General features: G+C 42.3%; 1 protein-coding gene across 1 annotated transcript in view; it reads left to right on the top strand.

The window, feature by feature from the left end:
* LOC137375008 (serotransferrin-1-like) overlaps window positions 1–23,104 on the top strand; it is a 109,824-nt gene that overhangs the window by 57,229 nt on the left and 29,491 nt on the right. The window contains exons 17-22 of the mRNA XM_068041632.1: window positions 12,412–12,579; window positions 13,466–13,479; window positions 13,603–13,684; window positions 17,566–17,702; window positions 19,516–19,612; window positions 20,740–20,784. Of these exons, the coding sequence (XP_067897733.1) occupies window positions 12,412–12,579; window positions 13,466–13,479; window positions 13,603–13,684; window positions 17,566–17,702; window positions 19,516–19,612; window positions 20,740–20,784 (543 nt within the window). The remainder of the gene's footprint in view (window positions 1–12,411; window positions 12,580–13,465; window positions 13,480–13,602; window positions 13,685–17,565; window positions 17,703–19,515; window positions 19,613–20,739; window positions 20,785–23,104) is intronic.

Below are 23,104 nucleotides of genomic sequence, written 5' to 3'. Positions count from 1 at the left end.
AAGGTCGCCAAACCATGGCTTACAAGGGAAATTAGAGATAGCATTAATTCCAAGGGAGAGGCATACGAAAGGGAAATCATGCTTGACAAATTTACTGGAATACTTCAAGGATGTAATTAGTAGAGTTGATGAGGGGGAGCCAGTGGATGTGGTTTATTTGGACTTTCAGAAGGCTTTTGACAAAGTCTCACATAAGAGATTAGCATGTAAAATTAAAGCACAGGGGATTGAATGCAGTGTATTGCGATGGATTAAAAAATTGGTTGGCGGATAGGAAACAAAGAGTAGGGATAAATGGGTCTTTTTCCGAATGGCAGGCAGTGTCGAATGGCGTACCGCAGGGGTCGGTGCTAGGATCCCAGCTATTTACAATATACATTAATGATTTAGATGAGGGAACTAAATGTAATATCTCCAAATTTGCAGATGACACAAAACTGGGTGGGAGGGTGAGTTGTGAGGAGGATGCAGAGAGGCTTCAGGGTGATTTGGACAAGTTGAGTGAGTGGGATAATGCATGGCAGATGCAGTATAATGTGGATAAATGTGAGGTTATCCACTTTGGTAGCAAAAACAGGAAGGCAGATTATTATCTGAATGGCTATAAACTGAGAGAGGGGAATATGCAGCGAGGCCTGGGTCGTCTCGTACACCAGTCGCGGAAGGTAAGCATGCAGGTGCAACAGGCGGTAAAAAAGGCAAGTGGTATGTTGGCCTTCATAGCGAGAGGATTCGAGTACAGAAGCAGGGATGTCTTGCTGCAATTATACAGGGCCTTGGTGAGGTCACACCTGGAATATTGTGTGCAGTTTTGGTCTCCTTATCTGAGGAAGGGTGTTCTTGCTATAGAGGGAATGCAGCAAAGATTTACCAGACTGATTCCTGGGATGGTGGGACTGACATATGAGAAGAGATTGAGTCGGTTAGGATTATATTCGCTGGAGTTCAGAAGAGTGAGGGAGGATCTCATAGAAACCTATAAAATTCTAACAGGACTTGACAGGGTAGATGCAGGAAGGATGTTCCCGATGGTGGGGGAGTCCAGAACCAGGGGTCATAGACTAAGGATAGGGGGTAAACCATTCAGGACTGAGATGAGGAGAAATTTCTTCACCCAGAGAGTTGTGAGCCTTCGGAATTCACTACCACAGAAAGCAGTTGAGGCCGAAACATTGAATGTTTTCAAGAAGGAGTTGGAGATAGCTGTTGGGTCTAAAGGGATCAAAGGGTATGGGGCGAAAGCCGGAACAGGCTACTGAGTTGGATGATCAGCCATGATCATAATGAATGGCGGAGCAGGCTCGAAGGGCCAAATGGCCTACTCCTGCTCCTATTTTTTATGTTTCTATGTTTCTATCAATGCCCCTCATAATTTTGTATACCTCAATCAGGTCCCCCCTCAGCCTTCTCTGCTCTAAGGAAAACAAACCTGAGCTATCCAGTCTCTCTTCATAGCTGGAATGCTCCAGCTGAGGCAACATCCTGGTGAATCTCCTCTGCACCCTCTCCAGTGCAATCACATCCTTCCTATAGTGTGGTGACCAGAACTGTACACAGTACTCCAGCTGTGGGCTAACTAGCGTTTTATACAGCTCCACCTCCCTGCTCTTATATTCTATGCCTCGGCTAATAAAGGCAATTATCCCATATGTCTTCCTAACCACCTTATCGATCTGTGCTGCTGCCTTCAGTGATCTATGGACAAGTACACCAAGGTCCCTCTGACCCTCTGTACTTCCTAGGGTCCTACCATCCATTGTATATTCCCTTGCCTTGTTAGTCCTCCCAAAATGCATCACCACACACTTCTCAGGATTAAACTCCATTTGCCACTGCTCTACCCATCTTACCAGCCCACCTATATCGTCCTGTAATCTAAGGCTTTCTTCCTCACTGTTTACGACACCACCAATTTTCGTGTCATCTGTGAACTTACTGATCATGCCTCCTATATTCACGGCTAAATAATTAATGTACACTACATACAGCAAGGGTCCCAGCACCGATCTCTGTGGTACACCATTGGTCACAGGCTTCCACTTGCAAAACCAACCCTCGCCCATCACCCTCTGCCTCCTGCCACTTAGCCAATTTTGGATCCAATTTGCCAAATTGCCCTGGATCCCAGGGGCTCTTACCTTCTTGACCAATCTCTCATGCAGGACTTTATCAAAAGCCTTTCTCAACTGCTTTACCCTCATCTACACATCTAGTCACCTCCTTGAAAAATTCAATCAAGTTAGTTAGACACGATCTCCCCCTGACAAAGCTATGCAGACTATCCCTGATTAATCCCTGCCTCTCCAAGTGGAGATTAATCCTGTCCCTCAGAATTTTTTCCAATAGTTTCCCTACCACTGATGCTAGACTCACTGGCCTGTAATTACCTGGTTTATCCCTGCTACCCTTCTTGAATAATGGTACCACATTCGCTGTCTTCCAGTCCTCTGGTACCTCTCCTGTGGCCTCAGAGGATTTGAAAATTTGTGTTTTCTTTAGATTGTTGGATTTTTGTTGGGGCTGTATAGCAGGGAATGCCTCAGTTCAGATCAACTTCTCCCAGGTCTTGCTACACTCTGAGACAAGCAGTAATGGTGCTTGGCTGGAATGTTGGATGCAGGTATCTTCTCATCATTCTTTGAGCCCTACTGGGACAGAGGGGATGGTGGGGTCAGTCATGTCCCTTGTGAATGTCAAGCCCACTATCAAAAGAAGAATTGCCAGAACGATGGAGTTTGTGTGCAACGTGGTTCATTCAATGTATGATTATCAGTGGCCTATTATATTTTGGTGTGTGTTGTGGATATGAGATCCACTTTCTGGGATCCAAGTCTCACTCCCAAGATCTTTGTAGCTTCACTGAATGCAGCCTTTATATCTCTGTGGTTCTTAGTAGCTGAGATCTGGGAGTCTGGGGCCTGCCAGTCATCCGACAGCCATGGGATTGGGAATTGGGGATTGTTGGAACCTAGGAACCTAGTTCCTGCCAGCTTGGGTCCCCAGTAGAAAGCTGTCCAAACATGGTAAAAGATGACAATCTCACTGAGAGAGGGCATTGGTTGGCTGATGCAAGAAATGTTAAAATGTTACAATGCTGTATTAGGAAGTGTTCCTCTAAGTTTGGAGCTGAGTTGTGTTGAAACAGTGTAGAAGGGGCATTAATGTGTATTTAAATCATACGATACCTAACCTGATAGTTCTTGATGGGGCAGTGTAGTTGGATGGGGCTGCGGGTTTACTCTGTATCTAACTTAGGGTGTACTTGACCTGGGAGTATTTGATATTAACATGGATGCCTGAAATCTAAGTACTCCATTCCTCACCACTAATATTCCTCAGCTGGAAAAGCACAAAAATTCACAAAAGAAACTACATAAATGTAAAAACTCCATTGCTACAGAAGACGCTTACAGTTAGAACCTTTGCAGCCATATTCTAAGTATCTGTTCCTCTCTATTCCAGAGCTCGTGGAAGCTTGTTCCTTTGAAAACTGCTGAACCCCACAGTGATGACCTAACCAGGACTTCCACACCTTGTCCTGGAATTCTTCTATTCTCTCCACTGATGCCTGTCCAATTACAATGATATCTTTGTACACCTGCCTAAATAGTTTTCTGCACTTAATAGATTATCTGTAGATATGATGAGCTACATATCACAGTGCTATCAAAAAGGAAGTTGATTTTGTTTCTGTAACACAAAATAAAGTACACATTGTAATTTCAGGCTTTCTGGGCTATTTTTATAACAGTGACAGTATCTCGACTTGATCAATAATTTAGCAATGATACAATTTATTTCACTTCTTGAAAATAGTTCTTTCCAACGAGGTTTCTTACCCCTGCTGGAGCACAGCTCCGTGGGCACAGATTCCCCGTGCTATCTCAACCAAGTGACCTCACGTCTGGTCCCAGACTGTGAAAGTATCCATGGAATATTTTAATGCAGGGAGATAATATTCCCATATCTATAATTTGCAGCAGGAGATATCAGAGCTGAGCTGGATTCTGTCCATTCCCAATATTCCCATTTGCACTCTTTCCAACGCAAGTCAAAGGTCTGAGATGATGTAAAGCACAAGAAAGAGTTTTTACTGTCGTGAATGTGTAAGCAAAGACCACCCTCAGTGTGCTGTTAACTACTTAACTGTCAGGACAAGTGTTTTTTTAAAAAGGTGTTTCTCCTTTCTCCCCTTTCTACATATTTACTTATTTCTCACATCTGTTGAAAGGTGGCTACAAAGGATCCAACATTAGAAGATTGCTTGTTCTGGGTGATTCCTTACTGTTAGTACACAGTTGTGACTAAATGTATGTATTTTATCTAGGTTTTAGTTTGCAATTTTAAAACTAGGCCATTGCGCAGAAGCAATTTAACAGCCAGCTCACGCCAAAGTCTTGCATCAAACCTGTAGCAATAATTGTGTTATTACATTCTCCATGGTGACAGGGTAACGCACTGAAAAGGGAGCCGAACACACTGTTTTCAAATATATACAGAGATTATGATTGGTTCAGTTTGCATTTGACTGAGAGTTTGTTTGAATAACTCGGCATGCAGTCTCAATTGCTCTTTCCCAAGTTATTTCTAGAAAGGGAGAAGTTGGCAGGAGCCGTTTAAAAATTTCAGAAAAGCAACCAAGAGAGAGTTTGAACAGAATCAACAGTTAACAATCCTGAAAGGAAACCCCCTTTTTAAAAAGTAATTTATAAAAGGATCAGCTTAGTTCTTAGACAAAGAAAGCTGGTTGATCCAGGGGAAGGGAATCTGGCAGCTTGTTCGTGGAGCCAAGCCAGAATTTTCTGATGGGGGTGGGACAGGACGAAGGGTCTGGCTACAGGCAGGATGATTTCTGTGCAGCCAAGAAGGGCACTTATACTCCTTTCAGGAGTCAGAGGCATCAATAAACCAAATTACCTTCATGTTTTCGGAGCAGCCTTTAAGCACCACTGGTTAGGCCACTTATGTAGAATTCTATTAGGCGTGCCCAGCCCTTTGGAATCTAAAATGACATTCCATGAATAAAATTTTAAAAATAAGGTGCAGAGGGATAGGGTTAGACTGAGAAGCTGGAGTTAAATATAGCAACTGATATTCAATACTAATAAGTATAAAGTGATGACTAGGGAAAAAGAATAAACATTGCACCTATAAATTATGTGGAGTTAGTCAACAGGATACAGCATAGGAAGAGGAGCTGGGCATTGGCAGACAGATCATTAAAAACCATTTGCACAGTGTGCAGCAGCTATAAATAAAGCAAATGGGATCTTGGATTGTAAAATGTGTGGAATAGAGTACAAGTCACAGGTTTGATATTATCCCAATGCAGGCCATTGGTACTTTTCTATCTGGAGTATTGTGTGCAATTCTGGTTACAGTTCAGGAATGATAGTATCATTTGCTATGGTAATTATGGGCTGTCCTGCCTCCAGGAAAGGAGGTGGATGCACGCATGGGAATTGCACTGCCATGCTGCCACAATTACGCGGTGGGTGGCCACTTAACACATTGACAGCAGACGCCTTCCCAATCATATGGCCGGGGCGGCATTGGTGACGCTGTTCAAGGCATCATCTAATGCAGGAGCAAGTGCTGGCAACATTTTCCTAAGGCTGCCAACCCTGCAAACAGTTCAACATAATGCAGAGTTGACACCTTCCCCCCTTCCCCATACAAATCTAGCAGAGTTGGCCCATTACCCACTTCCCCATACAAATCATGCAGAGGTGACCACTTCCCCCCTTCCCCATACAAATCATGCAGCATTACATCCTTCCCCCATTCCCCATACAAATCATGCAGAGTTGGCCCCTTCCCCCTTCCCCACACAAATCATGCAGAGTTGACCCCTTCCCCCTTCCCCACACAAATCATGTAGAGTTGACCCCTTCCCCCCCCGTCGCCATACAAATTAAGTAGAGTTGACCCCTTTCCCCACTTCCCCATACAAATCATGCAGAGTTGACCCCTTTCCCCCTTCCCCATACAAATCATGCAGAGTTGAACCCTTCCCCCTTTCCCCATACAAATCATGCAGATATCAACCCTTCTCCCCCCTTTCCCACACAAATCAAACAGAGTTGACCCCTTCCCCCTTCCCCATACAAATCATGCAGAGTTACATCCTTCCCCCATTCCCCATACAAATCATGCAGAGTTGACCCCTTCCCCCTTCCCCATACAAATCATGAAGAGTTGACCCATTTCCCCCCTTCCCCATACATAACATGCAGAGTTGACCCCCTCCCCACCTTCCCCATAAGAAATCATGCAGAGTTGACCCCTTCCCCAACTTCCCCATACAAATCGTGCAGAGATGACCCCTTCCCCCTTTCCCAATATAAATCATGCAGAGTTGACCCCTATCCCCTTCCCCATACAAATCATGCAGAGTTGACCCCTTCCCCATACAGATCTTGCAGAGTTGAACCCTTCCACCCCCTTCCCCATACAAACCATGCAGAGTTGACCCCTTCCCCATACAAATCATGCAGAGTTGACCCCTTCCCCCCTTCCCCATACAAATCATGCAGAGTTGTCCCCTTCCCCACCTTGGTGACACCAGCTTCTCCTGAATGGGAAAATGAAAGCGCGTGAGTACCATAGGACATGCTCAAGATTGGGAACTGAAGGCAAGATTGCGGACATAAAATTTAAATTGATGCAGAGAGATAATTTAAATATTTAAAATGGTATCCCGTTGCTGAGTGGTGGAGATGCTGTCACGGAGCCTCGCTGCCACTGGGAAGATAGGGCCCGGAAATCCCCGCCTCCGTCTCCATGGCCGCCACTGCCATTCCGATTCTCCGGCCAACCCCACCACGAAACCTGACGTCAGGCTGATAACAAACTCTAGCCCGATGTGAGGAGGATAGTGATAGAGATTTTTCCTTGAAACAGAAAATCATTTGTTTGCAGTACAAGAATGTTCAAACTCCGGGTGTGGATTGAGAAGAATTTCTCGAAGGATGGAAGAAGAATTTCTGCTTGGGTCTCTTGAGAATATAGATTGACTATCTGAAGGTGAGGAACATGCTCGACTTAAGCTTGATGTGGTGTATCTCAAAGATCCAAGCAACGTGTCTCTTGTTCTTGCACCTTGTGCAGACGATGATAAAACTATCTTCGAGATGGGATGTTTCCTAAATCCTGTTGGAAACAGAAAAATCTCCTCCTTTGGACATCATTTCTGACCAGAGCAATTGTCTCTTAAGTCAAAGTCCTAAATTTATGCTCAAGAAAATCATTGACAGGAAGACAGTCTGTAAAATGGTTTGGTGTATACTGTTTAAAATCATGAGGCAGATCTCTCTGGTTCATCTGAATCTAAGGATCTGCTAAGTTTAAAGCTTAAGTTACTTTACCGCCATTAAGGTTAAATGCCAAGAAGTTTCATTGAAATAAAATTCGGGCATCTTTGGAATAGTCTCACATTATAATGAAACACAAGCATAGTTTGCTTCATACAGTTTGTACTGCATTGTGGGGAAAAATGTAGGGCGGCTTTGGGGTAACACTGAAAGGCCCATTAAACCTACATTTGAAAGGAGAGCACTGAGTAGTTGGCAGCTCTCCCTCTCCTCAGACCCCAGATATCTAATTTCGGCCTTGGGTCAGTTGATCCTGATTACACAAGCAAGCCGCACTCCTTGCATAATCTTATCCATTGTAGCTTGGAAAATGTTTGGAGAAGACTTCACACCATAGCATAGCTTTGTGTAGGAGTAAAAAAAGCCAAAAAATTACTTTGACCAAATACTTGTGCATTCTTGAAGAAAATGGTTGAGATACTTTGTGTTTCAAAATGGCATTTAGTCTGATGTCCGAGTACACTTTGACGAGCCACTGGGATCTTTTCTGGAGCAGTTCTTTTCAGGCAGCATTGAAGATTAATCTGGCAGGCTTTCCAGCTTCTCAAGAGAAATGCGGCATCAGGGTTTTTTTTTTAAGCACTCACACACTGGATTTTTGTAGGGTTTTACACAGACAGGAGGAAAGAGATGAGCTGGGTAGTTTTCTCTTGGCGGGATGATATCCAACTACTTTTCAACACTGTCCACACCCCAGCTGAACCAAAACAATTTCTCAGAAGCCAAACCAACTCCTAACCCTCATAAATCTTGATATGTCACTTCTCTGTAAACATTTCCCCTAAGTCACCAAGGTTTCTGTTGATTTATCTTAAGGCATGTGATATCCAGTAAAAGTTGTTTTTAAACACAACATCTCACATGCCCTGTTAATGACCTTTCACTAACAAAAGTGGCACAGTGGTTAGCACCGCAGCCTCACAACTCCAGCGACCTGGGTTCAGTTCTGGGTACTGCCTGTGTGGAGTTTGCAAGTTCTTCCTGTGACTGTGTGGGTTTCCTCCAGGTGTTCTGGTTTACTCCCACATGCCAAAGACTTGAGTTGATAGGTAAATTGGCCATTGTAAAAAAAGTTGCCCCTAGTGTAGGTAGGTGGGAGGAGAATTGTGGGGATGTGAGAGGAAAAATGGGATTAATGTAGGCTTAGTATAAATGGATGGTTGATGGTCAGCGTGGACTCAGTGGGCCGAAGAGCTTGTTTCGGTGTTGCATCTCTCTATGACTCTAAAACAAAGTCCAGTATCTATGAAATCTTCAGCCTTCCAAAATAAATCCATTTCCACAATTTAAATATGAGTCCTCAAAAAAAAAGAAGCACTTTTATAATAGCTTGGCAAACTTGAGCTGCCTCTCAGCTTCGTGCACAGCCTCATCAGTTTTCCCTTTAGCTGTTGATTAGCAACCTCAGATCTTTTGCACATGTCAATAGCTTTCTTGAGAGTAAGCTTTGCTTCTCTCAGCAGATGTGCTTTCACAGTGGGATCTCTTGTTCCTAAGACAATCGTGTCTCCAATGAGATCATCTTTCAGTTGCCCAAACTCACAAGACATACAAACATACGAATTAGGAGCAGGAGTAGGTCACTCGGCCCCTCGAGCCAGCTCCGCCATTCAATAAGTTTATAGCTGAACTAATCACTCCACATTACTACCTACCCTCGATAACCTTTCACCCCCTTGCTAGATGTTTCAGTGCAATTTGTAGACCCAGTAAAAACACATATTGTAAAAACACATACAGTAAAAACACATATCGCAAAAACACATAAGAACTTAGTTAAAACAAAGGGGCTAGTCACACAACAATGAACAGTGTGTTAAAGCATAGGGAGGATGGGTAGAAAGGGGCCACAGCACACAGATGGCCGAGGAATTGTAGACAGTATAGATAAGACATATTGATGATCCCAGACACTGTCCTTGCACGTAGCAGATAAAGGGAGTCATCATGGACACCAGATATGATTAGACTCATAATAGACAATGGGAAACTGTGAAGTTTTGAACAGGTTCTCACTGAGCCAAATAAGAAATTATCATTATACTATTATACCAGATCCCTATGAGTAAGTAAGAGGGGCGGGTCTTGGAAACAAGATTTAACCCCTGACTGAAACTAGGGAAGGTACGAGAACCCTGGGGAAGAACACTTGAGAAGATACCCCTGAGCCAGGGGCTCAGAGAACAGAAAAGCAGCCACAAGTCCAAGACTGATCACCTCGTGCCTTGACGGGTAGTATACTGTGCAAGTAGTGAGAGCTTGTACTTTGATGAGTTTGATTCTGTGTAAGTAGTGAGAGCTTGTATTTGATGATATAGTCTGTGAATAAAATATTGATATACCTTTCACCAATCGGATTCCGTAGATTCTTTATGAGTAACTGCGTATTAGGCACAACAAATCACATACTGATCAATATCTCCCTCTCTTCCTGAAGCCTAGTGTTAAACACACAGCATTCATAAATTACATTAGTAGAGGGTTCAAAGTGGGTCTTCAAAAGCTCCAAAAACTCCCAAGTCTTGCTTTTCTTCTCCTCAGTGAGATCAAGGGTGCAAAACAGCTTGTAACACTACTTCCCCATCAATGATGACAGAGTTGTTATTCTTATCTGTTTCAGGTTTCTTGTCCAAATCTGTTGCAATGTCATAATTTTGCCGTTGAGCCTGGAAGAATTGTCAATTCCCTCTCAAATCTCCCTTCATGTACATAGGAGCAGGTACAGGAAAGTTCTAAGCCATAATGACTTACCCAGCTGTTGATGTCCTGTGCAAAGTTGCAGACAGGTGTTGTTTTAAACTCTGATGTTTTGCACATCTGCTGTCTGTCATACAGCTATCAAAATCTTCTCAAATTTTGGGGACTCATTTCTCACACCATGTTTCATGTAATGTATAAAATGGCTTCTGCCAAAAGCTTCTACATATCATGACATCAGAGGTTACATGTGTATGACAAGCCAAACTGTATAAAAGTATTTATCCAAACACAAGGGATATGGAGATTGTGCGGGAAAGCGGAGTTAAGGTTAACATCAGCCATGATCTTATTGAATGGTAGAGCAGACTTGAGAGGCTGCATGGTCTATTCCTGTTCCTATTCCTTACGTTCTTATAGAAATGTACCTTCAAGAAAGAAAGAGGGAAATTTTGGAAAATAAAGACTTATATCAACATAAAGAGGTTAAGTCAGAGAAACATCAGACAGATACTTCAACTCCAGACCACAATATAAGTTACAGTAAGCAATACACAAGTGCACCTGGGTGCCCAGTGTTACAGTCCAATATTTCACAAACTGGAAAAGTACTCAATCTCAAAACCTGTTGCCCAAGACATACAATATTGTCAAGGAGTTGAATGAATTCATTGTGTGTTGTGACAAAGGAACATTTCTTGGCAGTGGTTCAATCATCCAATTGATGTCAGGTGAGGTGCTCACTTTACAGTTTTGGATGAGTTATAACTTCCTCCAAACTAAGGCACTGGGAAGACTGAAGCACTTGTTTTCAGCCCTGATACAAATTCCGTACTCTCACCACCACTTCCCTCCCTGTCCATTGTCTCAGACTAAATCAAACTGTTCATCACCTCAACGAAACTTCCAAAAATACCTTCTGTCCATCACAGACACCAGCTACTTTCACCTCTACCAGCACCCGCAGCTGAAACCAACATTTAATTACTCTAAAGCTTTCTTGGCTGGACAACCATTCTGCACCTCCATAAACATAAACTTATCCAAATCTCTGCTGCCTCTGTCCAAACCTGCACTAAATTCCATTGGCCAATCACTCTATTCTCACTTAACTACATTGGCTCCTGGTGCCCAATATCTCAAATACAAAATTCTCATCATTGTGTTTAAAAATCCATCCATGAACTCACCCCACCACATCTCTGTTATATTCCCCTTTTAACTCTCCATTCCTATGTTTTGAGCCACCTCACCCTTCAGCCCACCAATGGCAGCCATGTTTTCAGCTGCCTATGTCACTCTCTTGAGTTTCCTCCTTAACTTCCTCCACCACTTCCTCATTCTTTAAGACCAATCTTAAAACCCACCTGTTTGACTTTTGGTTACCTCTCCAAATATCTCCTTCTTTGGCTCTGTGTTCATTATTTTTCTCCTTTTGGTCCTGTAAAGTTCCTGGGATGCTTTCCTACACTAAATGCATTATGTAAATGCAAGTTGTTGTATTGAGATTTCTTCAGACCTAAGATACAGTAACTGGTACAATCTTTACAACAAAACTTCACTCAGATGGTGAATGAAAGGAGAACTGGCTATCAACAAACAACAACAACTTGTATTTATTTAACTTGGAAAAATGCCCCATGAAACATTTGCATTTATATAGTGCCTTTCACAACCTCAGGATGTTCCAAAGTGCTTTACTGCAAATGAAATACTTTAAATGTAGTCGCTGTTGAATGTAGGAATATGCAGCAGTTATTTTTCACACAGCAAGGTCCCACAAACAGCAATTTGATCGTGACCTGATGTTGTTTGGGTGATGTTGGTTAAGGAATAAATATTAATAAAGACACAAAGGAAAACTCCCTTGCTCTTCTTTGACATTGTGTCCTGGGATCTTTTACATCCACCTGAGAAAGCACATGCAGCCTTGGTTTGGCAAATCATCTGAAACCTGGCATCTCTGACAGTGCAGGAATCCCTCAGTACTGCAGAGAAATACCAGCCTAGAATCTGTGCTCTATTTTCAGGATGGGATTTGAACCCACAACTGTCTGAGAGGCAAGAGTGCTGCTACTGAACTAAGGCTAACACCACGTAAGCCACTTCACAGGGGACAAATATGACACTTGAACCTCTGATTCAGAGGTGAAAATACCACCAATTGAGCCAAGCTGACACAAAGTCAATTCTTATAGCATGGAATTTCCAGATTTTTACTAAGAACAGCAACCAAAATCGTTGTCATTGAGGTCCATTTAAGAAAGGTCTTAAAAGCTGCTGGAGAAGCAGAGGGACTTAGAGTGAATTCCAGAGAGTGGGATCTGTATGTTAATTCTAGGACCAAGGGAGCAAGGGATGAACAAGAGAAAAGAATCAAAGAAACAGAGAGTTCAGGGATGGGAGGCTTGCATCACTGGAGGAGGTTACAAAGAGAGAGAAGGTGAAGGCACACAGGGACTGAAACACAAGAATGAGAATTTTAAACATGAGATGGCAGGGAGCCAAAGTAGGTCAGGAAGAACAAGGATGATATACGAGTGGGATGCGGTGCGGGACAGGATGAGCTGAAGTTTGTGGAAGGCGGTAGAAAGGAGGCCGGCTAGGAAAGTATTGAATAATAAAATCTGAAGATGGTAAATACATGAATGAGGGCTTTGACAGCAGACAAGCTGAAGTAGGGGCAAACAGCAAAAAAATGGTAGCAGACTCATTTATTGGAAGAACCTTTTCATTCTGGAAACTTCTATCTGCTCCAAGGATAAAAATAAAATCAAACTATTGGAGAATTTATTTCCCTCCAATATTTTGGCTCCCTCCTGAATTCTGATTTCTTGCTACATTATCTCACACAAGTGGCCATTTTACAAATGTGAGGCCGGACAGTGAATGTCAACCGTCCAGTCAGTCATGGGGGTCGTCACAACTGAGCCCAAACCTGTCCTTACTTGAGGTTCACACATCAGAGCCGGCATAAAGAGCAGGAGCAGTGACTGATTTCTCTGCTGTCCAGCACTGACAGGTCAGCTGCTTCAGGTAATGGGCTGAGCTGTGTGGGCTTCAATCCGTCCTCAAGTGGACAAGCAACAGCATTCACAAGGATTTTTCCCTTCCCCAGCCCAATGCAACTAATTCTGGAGCCCCTACTGGTGACTGGGCTAAGATCAGGACAAGCAGGGATAAGATTTATTGGAAAGATAATAAAAGGTTCATCATTCAAGGGAAGTGTTGGGAAAGGTAAAAGTTTGGAAATCAGTTCCTGAGCACATACTTTATAAAACATTTCTGTATTGGCCAAGATTAAATTGACGATGTGTTTGGAAATAAGAAAACTAGTAATGTTAAAGCAAAATCATTCTGAATTCCTGAATAAAGCATTTGTTTGAATTTCAAAGGTTGGTTAGTTCTGGTAAGTTCTTGTGAAACACTCAGATAACAGAGATCAGTGTTGGTCATCAGTGTTCCTGCCATTTCTGAGCTCTTTAAAAGGGAAGTTAGAGAATCGAGACCTCCTCAGAGCTGCTAGCGACAGACTGTTTCTCAATTTCACCAATCTTTGAACATGTGGGGCAGGATGAGGCTGCTGTTCATAGCTTTGGTCTTGGGAATTATTTGTAAGTTATTTTCTTTCTTTTATAATTAAGTTTATTTTTATTGGGTGCTCACAGTTTGGTGCCTGTTCATCCTGAATGGCTCAAGTTAACACGTTAGGAATACTGTGCAGATTTTTGCTTAAGAGGGGAAATGTCCATTCATGGGGAAGGCATTTTAATTTTTAATTATCAAGTGCAATAGCACAAAGGAAAACAAACATCACCTGACTCGCTCTTTACAAATGCAAAAGTTGATAATTAACTATTTTTTTCAGTTTAAGCTATATCTATGTATCCCATGTAAATATTTTTTGTGTACCTGTGTGCCCCAGTGCAGGAACAGGTATCCCAGTACAGGAACTATGTGTGTATCTGTGTACCACAGTACAGGTATATCTGGTGTGCCTGTGCACGAAGCATTCAAAACAAAACAAATGAACTGAGAGCGCAAATAGAAATAAATAAGTATGATCTGATAGCCATTACAGAGACATGTCTGCAGGATGACATAGATTCTGACCTGAATACAGAAAGGTACATGACATTTAGGAAGGACAGGAAGCTAGGAAAAGATGGAGGGGAAGTTCTGTTAATAAATTATGGTATTAACACAATCGAGAGGGATGACTTAAGTTCAGGAAACCAGGATGTCGAAACAGTTTGGGTCGAGATGTGAAAAGATAAAGGCAAGAATTATATTATGGGAGTGGTGTACAGGCCCCGTAACAGTAACCACATGGTAGAGTGGGGTATAAAGGTAGAAATAATGGAAGCTTATCAGAAAGGTACCACGATGATCATGGAGGATTTTATTCTACATACAGATTGGAAAAACCAGATGGGCAAAGATAGCCTAGATGAGGAATTCTTGGAATGTTTTCGGGTTAGTTCTTTAGAACAGCATACTCTGAGGCCAACCAGAGAGCAGGCTATGCTGGACCTGGTATTGTGCAACAAGAGAGGATTAATTAATGACCTCATAGTGAAGGTGCCTCTAGGCAGCAGCAATCATAATATGATTGAATTTTACATTCGGTTTAAGGGAGAGAAGAATTGGTCTAAGACTAGTATTTTAAACTTAAATAAGGGCAATTATGAGGGCATGAAAGCAGAGATAGCTAAAGTGAACTGGCAAATTAGGTTAAGGGATAGGTCAATAGAGCCGCAGTGGTAGACATTTAAGGGGATATTTCAGAATACACAGAATAGATACATTCCAATGAGAAAGAAAAATTCCAAGGGGAGGACCCACCATCGATGGTTAACTAAAACTGTTAAAGATCATATTAAACTTAAAGAAAAAGCATATAATTGCGCAAAGATGCGTGGCAAGTCAGAAGATTGGACAGAATATAAAAACAGCAAAGAATGACTAAAAGATTAATAAGGAGGGAAAAATTAGAGCATGAGAGAAAACTAGATAGAAATATAAAAAAACAGACAGTAAGAGTTTCTATAGATATTTTAAAAAGAAATGAGTTAACAAAGTGAGTGTTGTGCCTCTAGAAAGTGAGTCTGGGGAATTAATAATGGAAAATAAGGAGATGACAAATGAATTGAACAGGTATTTTGCATCGGTCTTCACTATAGAGGATACAAGTAACATCCCAGAAATAGCTGTAAATCAGTAAATGGAACGGAGGGAGGAATGCAAGAAAATTACAATCACCAGGGAAGTGGTACTGAGCAAATTGTTGGAGCTGCGGGCTGACAAGTCCCCAGGTCCTGAGGGACTTCATCCTAGGGTCTTAAAAGAAGTGGCTAGTGAGATAGTTGATGGGTTTGTTTTAAATTTTCTAAAATTCCCTAGATTCGGGGAAGGTTCCATTAGATTGGAAAATAGCTTATGTAATTCCTTTATTCAAGAAGGGAGGGAGACAGAAAGCAGGAAACTACAGGCCAGTTAGCTTAACATCTGTCGTAGGGAAAATGTTAGAAGCTATTATTAAAGACGTTATAGCAGGGCACTTAGAAAAATTCAAGGTAATCAGGCAAAGTCAACATGGTTTTGTGAAAGGGAAATCATGTTTAACCAATTTATTGGAGTTCTCTGAAGTAATAGCATGTGCTGCGGATAAAGGGGAACTGAAGGATGTACTGTCCTTAGATTTCCAGAAGGCATTTGATAAGGTGCCACATTAAATGTTAATGTGGAAAATAAAAGCTCATGGTGTAGGGGGAAACATATTGGCATGGATACAAGATTGCTATCTAACAGGAAACAGAGAGTATTTGCTGGTCCCCAAGATGGGCGGCACAGTGGCGCAGTGGTTAGCACCGCAGCGTCACAACTCCAGCAACCCAGGTTCAGTTCTGGGCACTGCCTGTGCGGAGTTTGCAAGTTCTCCCTATGTCTGCGTGGGTTTCCGCCAGGTGCTCCGGTTTCCTTCAACCTCCAATGACTTGCAGGTTGATAGGTAAATTGGCCATTGTAAATTGCCCCTAGTGTAGGTAGGTGGTAGGAGAATGGTGGGGATGTGGTAGAGAATATGGGGTTAATGTAGGGTTAGTATAAATGGGTGGTTGTTGGTCAGCACAGACTCGGTGGGCCGAAGGGCCTGTTTCAGTGCTGCATCTCTATAAATAAAATGTAATGAGTGGTGTGCTGGGGCCTCAACCTTTTATAATTTATATAAATGACTTGGATGAATGGACCGAAGGTATGTTTGCTAAATTTGCTGATGACACACAGATAGGGAGGAAAATAAGTTGTGAAGAGAACACAAGGAGGCCACAAAGGGGTATAGATTGGTTAAGCAAGTGGGCAAAGATCTGGCAAATGGAGTATAATGTGGAAAATGGTGAAATTGTCCATTTTGGCAGGAAGAATAAAAAAGCATATTATCTAAATGGTGAGAGATTGCACAGCTCTGAGATGCAGAGTGACCTGGGTGTGCTAGTACATGAATCACAGAAGGTTAGTGTGTAGGTACAGCAAGTAATTAGGAAAGCTAATAGAATGTTATTGTTTATTGTGAGGGGAATTGAATACAAAAGTAGGGAGGTTATGCTTCAGCTATACAGGGCATTGGTGAGATCACATCTGGAGTACTGTGAACAGTATTGGTTTCCTTATTTAAGGAAGGATGCAAATGCATTGGAAGCAGTTCAGAGAAGGTTTACTAGACTAATACCTGGAATGGGTGGGTTGTCTTACGAGGAATGGTTGGACGGGCTAGGCTTGTATCTGCAGAAGTTTAAAAGAGTAAGAGGTGAATTGCTTGGAACATATAAGATCCTGAGGGGTCTTAACAGGGTGGATGTGGAAAGGACGCTTCCTCTTGTGGGAGAATCAAGAACTAGGGGTCACTGTTTAAAAATAAGGGGTCACCCATTTAAGACAGCGATAAGTGAAATTTTTTCTGTCAGAGGGTCGTCAGTCTTTGTAATTCACTTTATCAAAAGATGGTGGAAGCAGATTCTTTGAATATTTTTGAGGCAGAGGTAGATAGATTCTTAATAAGCAAGGGGGGTGGGCTGGGGGGTGGGGGGGAAGGTTATCGGGGGTAGGCAGGAATGTGGAGTTGAGGTCACAATCAAATCAGCCATGATCTTGTTGAATGGCGGAGTAGGCTTGAGGGGCCGAGTGGCCTACTCCTGCTCCTAATTTGTATGTTTGTAGGTAGTTACAAAGAAACTACTTCTTCTGTTGAGGTAATTAACAAGAAGAGGGCAGAATCTTGATATATCAGAGGGAGCTTGGTGAGAAGAGCAGCAGCTTTCCGACACACAGGAACAGTAAGAAACAAAGCACAATGACTGCACAAGCTCTTCCACACCTCTTGTTACCTGAGTCTCAAATCAGGGATTCCTATGTTATGGTGGAGTGTGTTGAAAATACAAGTTATAAACATTGGGGAATAAAGTGATGAAACAGAAGTCAACGTGTTTCTGTTCCCTAGGTGAGGTCACTGCATCTCCTGTTGAAAGGCTGCGTTGGTGCACCATCAGTGCAGAAGAACAGAATAAATGCAACAACTGGACATCAGTCAGCTGCGTCCAGGCTGGCTCCATGGAAGACTGTATCCAGAAGGTTTCGGTAAATGTCACCAGCATATTTAATAACACGTCACTGTATCAAAAGAAAACTGCATTATCTTGTCCAGCCAATCTCTGAGGGGTTGTTTGGACATCAAATGAGTTTGAGGCACTTGCACAGGGTGAAGGAACCTCAGCTGGTCTTGTGTAGCCCCGGCCTTTAAGTTACAGAGGGGCTTTGGCCAAGACCAGGGATCAGGCTCTTGTCCCCAACTTGGACAAGAAAGGCCACCTTTTACCAGGGGAGCAATAAATAAAGAAATGGGTTGAGTTGTCAGCGTGAATAATGTAAACTAGGCCATGGGGACAGATGGAAAGGAATGTGAGAAGTATATTGGAAGGTAGGGGGATGTACTTGGATTGTGAGGGGGTATATTTGGAATTTGAGAAGTTTTATTCGGAATGTGAGGGGAATATTTTGAATGTGAGGGGAATATTTGGAATGTAAGGAGTCTATTTGGAATTTGAGGGGATAGAATTAATTAAGGAAATAGAACCACACAGAGAACTGCTACCAAGGTCCACCACCACACAGTGAACTAGCAAATGAGGTCTGGCGGTTTCTGTACTAAGAGTGAAGTAAACTAAGGTCAAGACAGTACAACAAATATAGGGTAATGGAAAGTTAGTGTGAAGTCACCTGGGATTGGATATTCCTTTCTATACAATATTTTCCGAAAACAAATCAACACATTACAATTCTTTTCAAATGCTGGCTGTTTTCCAATAGTGTTGCACATGGAGAGTCTAGGCCAACTGTCATCTTTAGATGTGTTTTAACTGTTTTAAAGTCAAACATTCTGTTCTTATTTGGATATCCGTTATAGATTCCTATGTTTACATTCATAATGGCAACTGCTACTCCAAACTTGACATATTGTAATTACACACTGCTACAACTGGTGGGGCAGTGGTGCTTTCACTGGAGGGAGCGCACAATTGCCACTTGACTTTTGGCTTCTATCATCTATATCGCCTGTGATTAAAACCTAGAATTCTAATTGTTTTTTTTAACAAGTTTTACATAGGCTGTTTCCATTTAAAACATGGACATAGAAATTGATGAAGGAAAATGATGGCAAGAAATGCATGGAAATGAAAGATTTTTAACATATTATTTAGTTAAAAAAGTATATTCAATAGTTTCCTCAATTCCACACCCACCCTGCCCCTCCCCATTGACCTTAGCCAAAACACAAGCATATCTGTAAGCTAAGAGAATGGGCACCACCCTCCAAAGTCTACTCAGATGCCAATCCGTAATCTCGCTATACCAAGAGGTGTACACAAGCAGCTCAGGTTATGCAAATTGCTCTGGTTGACACAACTGGTAGTTTTGTTCCCTCTTCACATTTGTAAAAACATCTGGGCCTTTTGCTTGGCTGAAGTAAAAGAGCTCTGCACCAACAGCTGGGCACAAAAAGGAAGAAAAATAGAAATACAAAATGAGAGACAAAGAGAAAGAGTGAGAGAGAGACACAAACACACACACACAGGTGGGCAGGAGAAAGTATGAGAGTAAAAGGAAGGGTTTGCAACAGACACATATAGAGCTGACAAATTAGCAAGGGAGGCAGAGAAGGAGACACAGAGAAAGGAAGGAAGCGAGAGGAAAGGACAGAGACAAAGGTGAGCGAGCGTCCTCAGTTGTAATCAGTGGAAGAAGAAGGGAAGAGAGAGATAGAGGAGATTGCCAACTGAGGAGACAGTGATCACGAGCCCAGCAACATGTAACAAACTGGTTGAACAGATTGAAATAAGCAGCTGGCAACTTTAAGTGGGACAGTTTGCTAACACAGCCTTTTGTTTTGCAGTTGGCTGAAGCTGATGCTGTTGTTCTTCACAGTTCAACAATGATTGTTGCAGGAAAGTGTGGCCTAGTGCCAGTCATGAGCGAGTATTACAACAAAGGTGGGTATGTGTGTATGTCCCCGCTCTGACTCACAGACTCATCTTCCTTTCCCTGTGTTCATGGATGTTAATATTCGTGATTTCTCCACACTTTCTGCCTCATCTTGGGCTGCTGATTGATTGAACAACTGTTCTGCTAGATCCCTGGTCCCCTCCACTGTCGCCCAAAGCTCTGCTGGCATTTCTGCCACATGTAAATGAGGTAATCATCCTACACCTCATCAATGCTGAATCTCAATCATGTCTGTACAAAAATGGCATCCAGCCTTGTCTGGCACTACTCTGAAGGCAGATGCAAGAACAAAGGGTCAAGTTATGCAGTTATTGGTCAAATCTTTTATCCAGGTTTTTGGTTATTTTTAAACCACTGTTACCACCTAATTTACCATCTGCTTTTGTGCCATTTTCTCAAAGGCTGCCTGTTACCTTTCTCTGCTGCTACTCAGGAGAGAGAACAGTGGATTTGCTAGTTGGATGAAGGGAAGCAGCTGTGGAGAGATGCTCGGCCGCACCGCAGACACGTGGCACCCCACCCCCCTCCAGAGGAACCCCACACCAGAGTGTACAGACAGAACGACTCTTATCTGCATTTGATCAAGGAGCAGTGACTGTGTCCAAGGCTTTATTCACAAAGGATGCAAGTACACAGCAATGTGACTGTGAATCGTCCTCCGCCATGTGCACTGCTATGACAGTGGTTGTTATGGTCACCTTTGTCCTTAATTTCTGCACTAAGGGCAAATTTCAGGCTCTAACATCTGTAAAAACAGCTCCACAGTTGGGTGCAAATGACTGATTAGTTGCTAGACAGATTAGTCTAAAGCTAGAAATTTCACCAGCACCTCCATGGCATTGGTACAGAGCAATGGGAGCAGGTGTCAGCATTGTCTCGGTTGCAGCAATTCTGCTTCCTGGAGGCGTATGTGTCACTATTTGTTACCAGGCGTGTATCAGGCAGGATCTCTGGGTGGTTAGAAAACCCCTCCCCCTCTGACACACTTCCAAAACCAACACCACCCTCTGCTCCCAGGTCACCGCTCATTTGCTCGATAAAGAAGAAGTTTGAGGCCCTATCTCCAATCTGAAGAAGTGTCAATCTTCTGTAAATTCTGTATTTTTGTCTACAGAGAATCTTGAATGCTGCAGGGACTCAGCAGCACGCGCAGAGCCATGTGAGTTTCAGAAGTTATATTTTTTTAGGAATTCCAATGAAGTGTGTAGACTTGGTGCAGTCACTGCAGCTGGACTGTATTCCCTCACTGGGACTGAGCTGTCCCTCCTCATTGAGACTGGGTGGTATCTCCTTTTTTTAAGCTTTCCTGGGGTGTGAGTGTTGCTGGCAAGGCCAGTATTTGTTGCCCATTCCTAATTTCCCTTGATAACTGAGTGGTTTGCTAGGGAATTTCAGAGGGCAGTTAAGAGTCAATCACATTGCTGTGAGTCTGGAGTCACGTGTAGGCCAGACCAGGTAAGGACAGCAGATTTCCTTTGCTAAAAGGCATTAGTGAACCAGATAAGTTTTTACAACAATCGATGATAGTTTCATGGCACCTTACTGAGACTAACCTTCAATTCCAGATTTTTTTTATTGAATTGAAATTAAACTTCAGCAGCTGCCATGGTTGGATGTGAATCTGTGTCCCCAGGGCATTAACCTGGGTTTCTGAATTACTAGTTCAGTGACATTACCATTACAACACGATCTTCCTTTACTGGGATTGGGCTGTAGCTGCTCACTGGTGCTGGACTTTTCACTTTGCAGGCTGGACTTCTAATGCTGCAGATTCTGTGGGATCTCTCCTATCAATAATTATTAGAGATACTGTGAGTCTGTGGTACTAATGGAGTATTTTTACAAGGTTCCACAGTCATGCAGAGCATGAGGCTGACTGCCCACTATCCAATGCAGTGACTGCAGAATTGTGGACATTTGGGGATTCTTGCTGTCCAGGGGCACAAAGGCTTACATTCTGGCCCCAACTGCTGTGAAAGAGAATCTGGTTACCCTTAAAGGAGCAAAATAAAATCCCCAAAAATTGGAAGAAACAAAGCAGAGAGCCTGATGGACCTCACAAGTGCATTTCTTGGATTACTGGATGATCAACCAAAAAACACTGGACCAGCTCCATCAGACTCAGCAGCCAGAGGCAGCAAGTTCAAAAGGAGCCAAATGACTGGGAATTGGCTTTGCATAAAATACCCATTCCACAAGCTTTACTCTAAATCTAATATATAATATTAAATTTGTGAATTGGCATAAAAAACACCATGAAAGACTTGTAAAATCCCAAGTGGTTTAATTATTGTTCTTCAGGGAACCGGTCTCACCTAGCTAATCTAGTCTAGATGTGTTAGAGCAACCAAGCAAATTACATAGGTTCAGATGCCAGTAATAAATCAACTTTTTGGTTAATTAATAATGACAGGAAATACAAGCAAGATATATATCTATACCTACAATTAGGATATCCATCAGGGTTATGAAGGATGCTAATCAATCCAGGCAATTTCTCAGTATGAAAATCAAAGCATTTCTGAAAGTAAGACTATTCCTGCACTCGGATGGACAATGTCAAATAAATTAGTCTGAACTTATCAATTCTGTGGTTATTGTCACGTGATCTTTGTGTAATATGCTGCTACACCAGTGCTTCAACATGCATTAACCTGACACTACCTGCTTGCTGAACATTCCCTAACACAATCCAAATGACCTAATCTGAACTGTGTCAGCTTCTATCACATAGAATATATTATCACAACACAAAAAATATTAATATTGGCTTCTGTATTAGGAAGCTATTATCCCTATTATATTGTACACTACGCTACAATATGTGACTTCTGTCCTAGACTGTGTTGTTAAGTCAGTGCCCTCTGAAGTGGTTCAGCACTCAGCATTAGAAACTAATCATTCTGGAAAGGTAGCTCACTACCAGCTTCGCAGGACAACCAGGGATGGAAAATGAATGCAGATTTTGTTCTCAGCTGTTCCTGAGAAACAACTAGAAAACAAAATGGCCCATGCTGTACCTGACTTAGGAGTATTGAAAATAGGCAAATTGTTCAAGGAACAGGAGAGGGTTATTCCCTTCTGTAACACTTAACATCCTTACCTAACAAAAATCTACCTTTCTCAGTTTTAAAATTTTCAATAGAACCTTAGACTCAACAACATTTTTAGGGAGAGAGTTCCAGATTTCCACTACCCTTTGTGTGAAGAATTGCTTCCTGACATCACCCCTGAAAGCTAGTTCTAAATTTAAGATTCTCCCCTGTCGATTCTGGCCTCCTATACCCAGAGCCAATAGTTTTTCTTTTTCTACACCATCAAGTCATCTTAATCATCTTAAACAGATCAATTAGAGCACCCTTAATCTTCAATTCTAAAACGAATGCAAGCCTGGTCAATGCAACTTCTCATAATTTAACCATTTCACTCCTGTTCCTTTCTGATCTGTTTCGCGAATGATCTTGAAAATCACAAACCAA

This window comes from Heterodontus francisci, chromosome 11 (assembly GCF_036365525.1).
Source record: "Heterodontus francisci isolate sHetFra1 chromosome 11, sHetFra1.hap1, whole genome shotgun sequence".
Classification (NCBI taxonomy): domain Eukaryota; kingdom Metazoa; phylum Chordata; class Chondrichthyes; order Heterodontiformes; family Heterodontidae; genus Heterodontus; species Heterodontus francisci.
The sequence above is the reverse complement of the archived record's forward strand: the minus strand, read 5'-3'. Positions and strand labels throughout refer to the sequence as shown.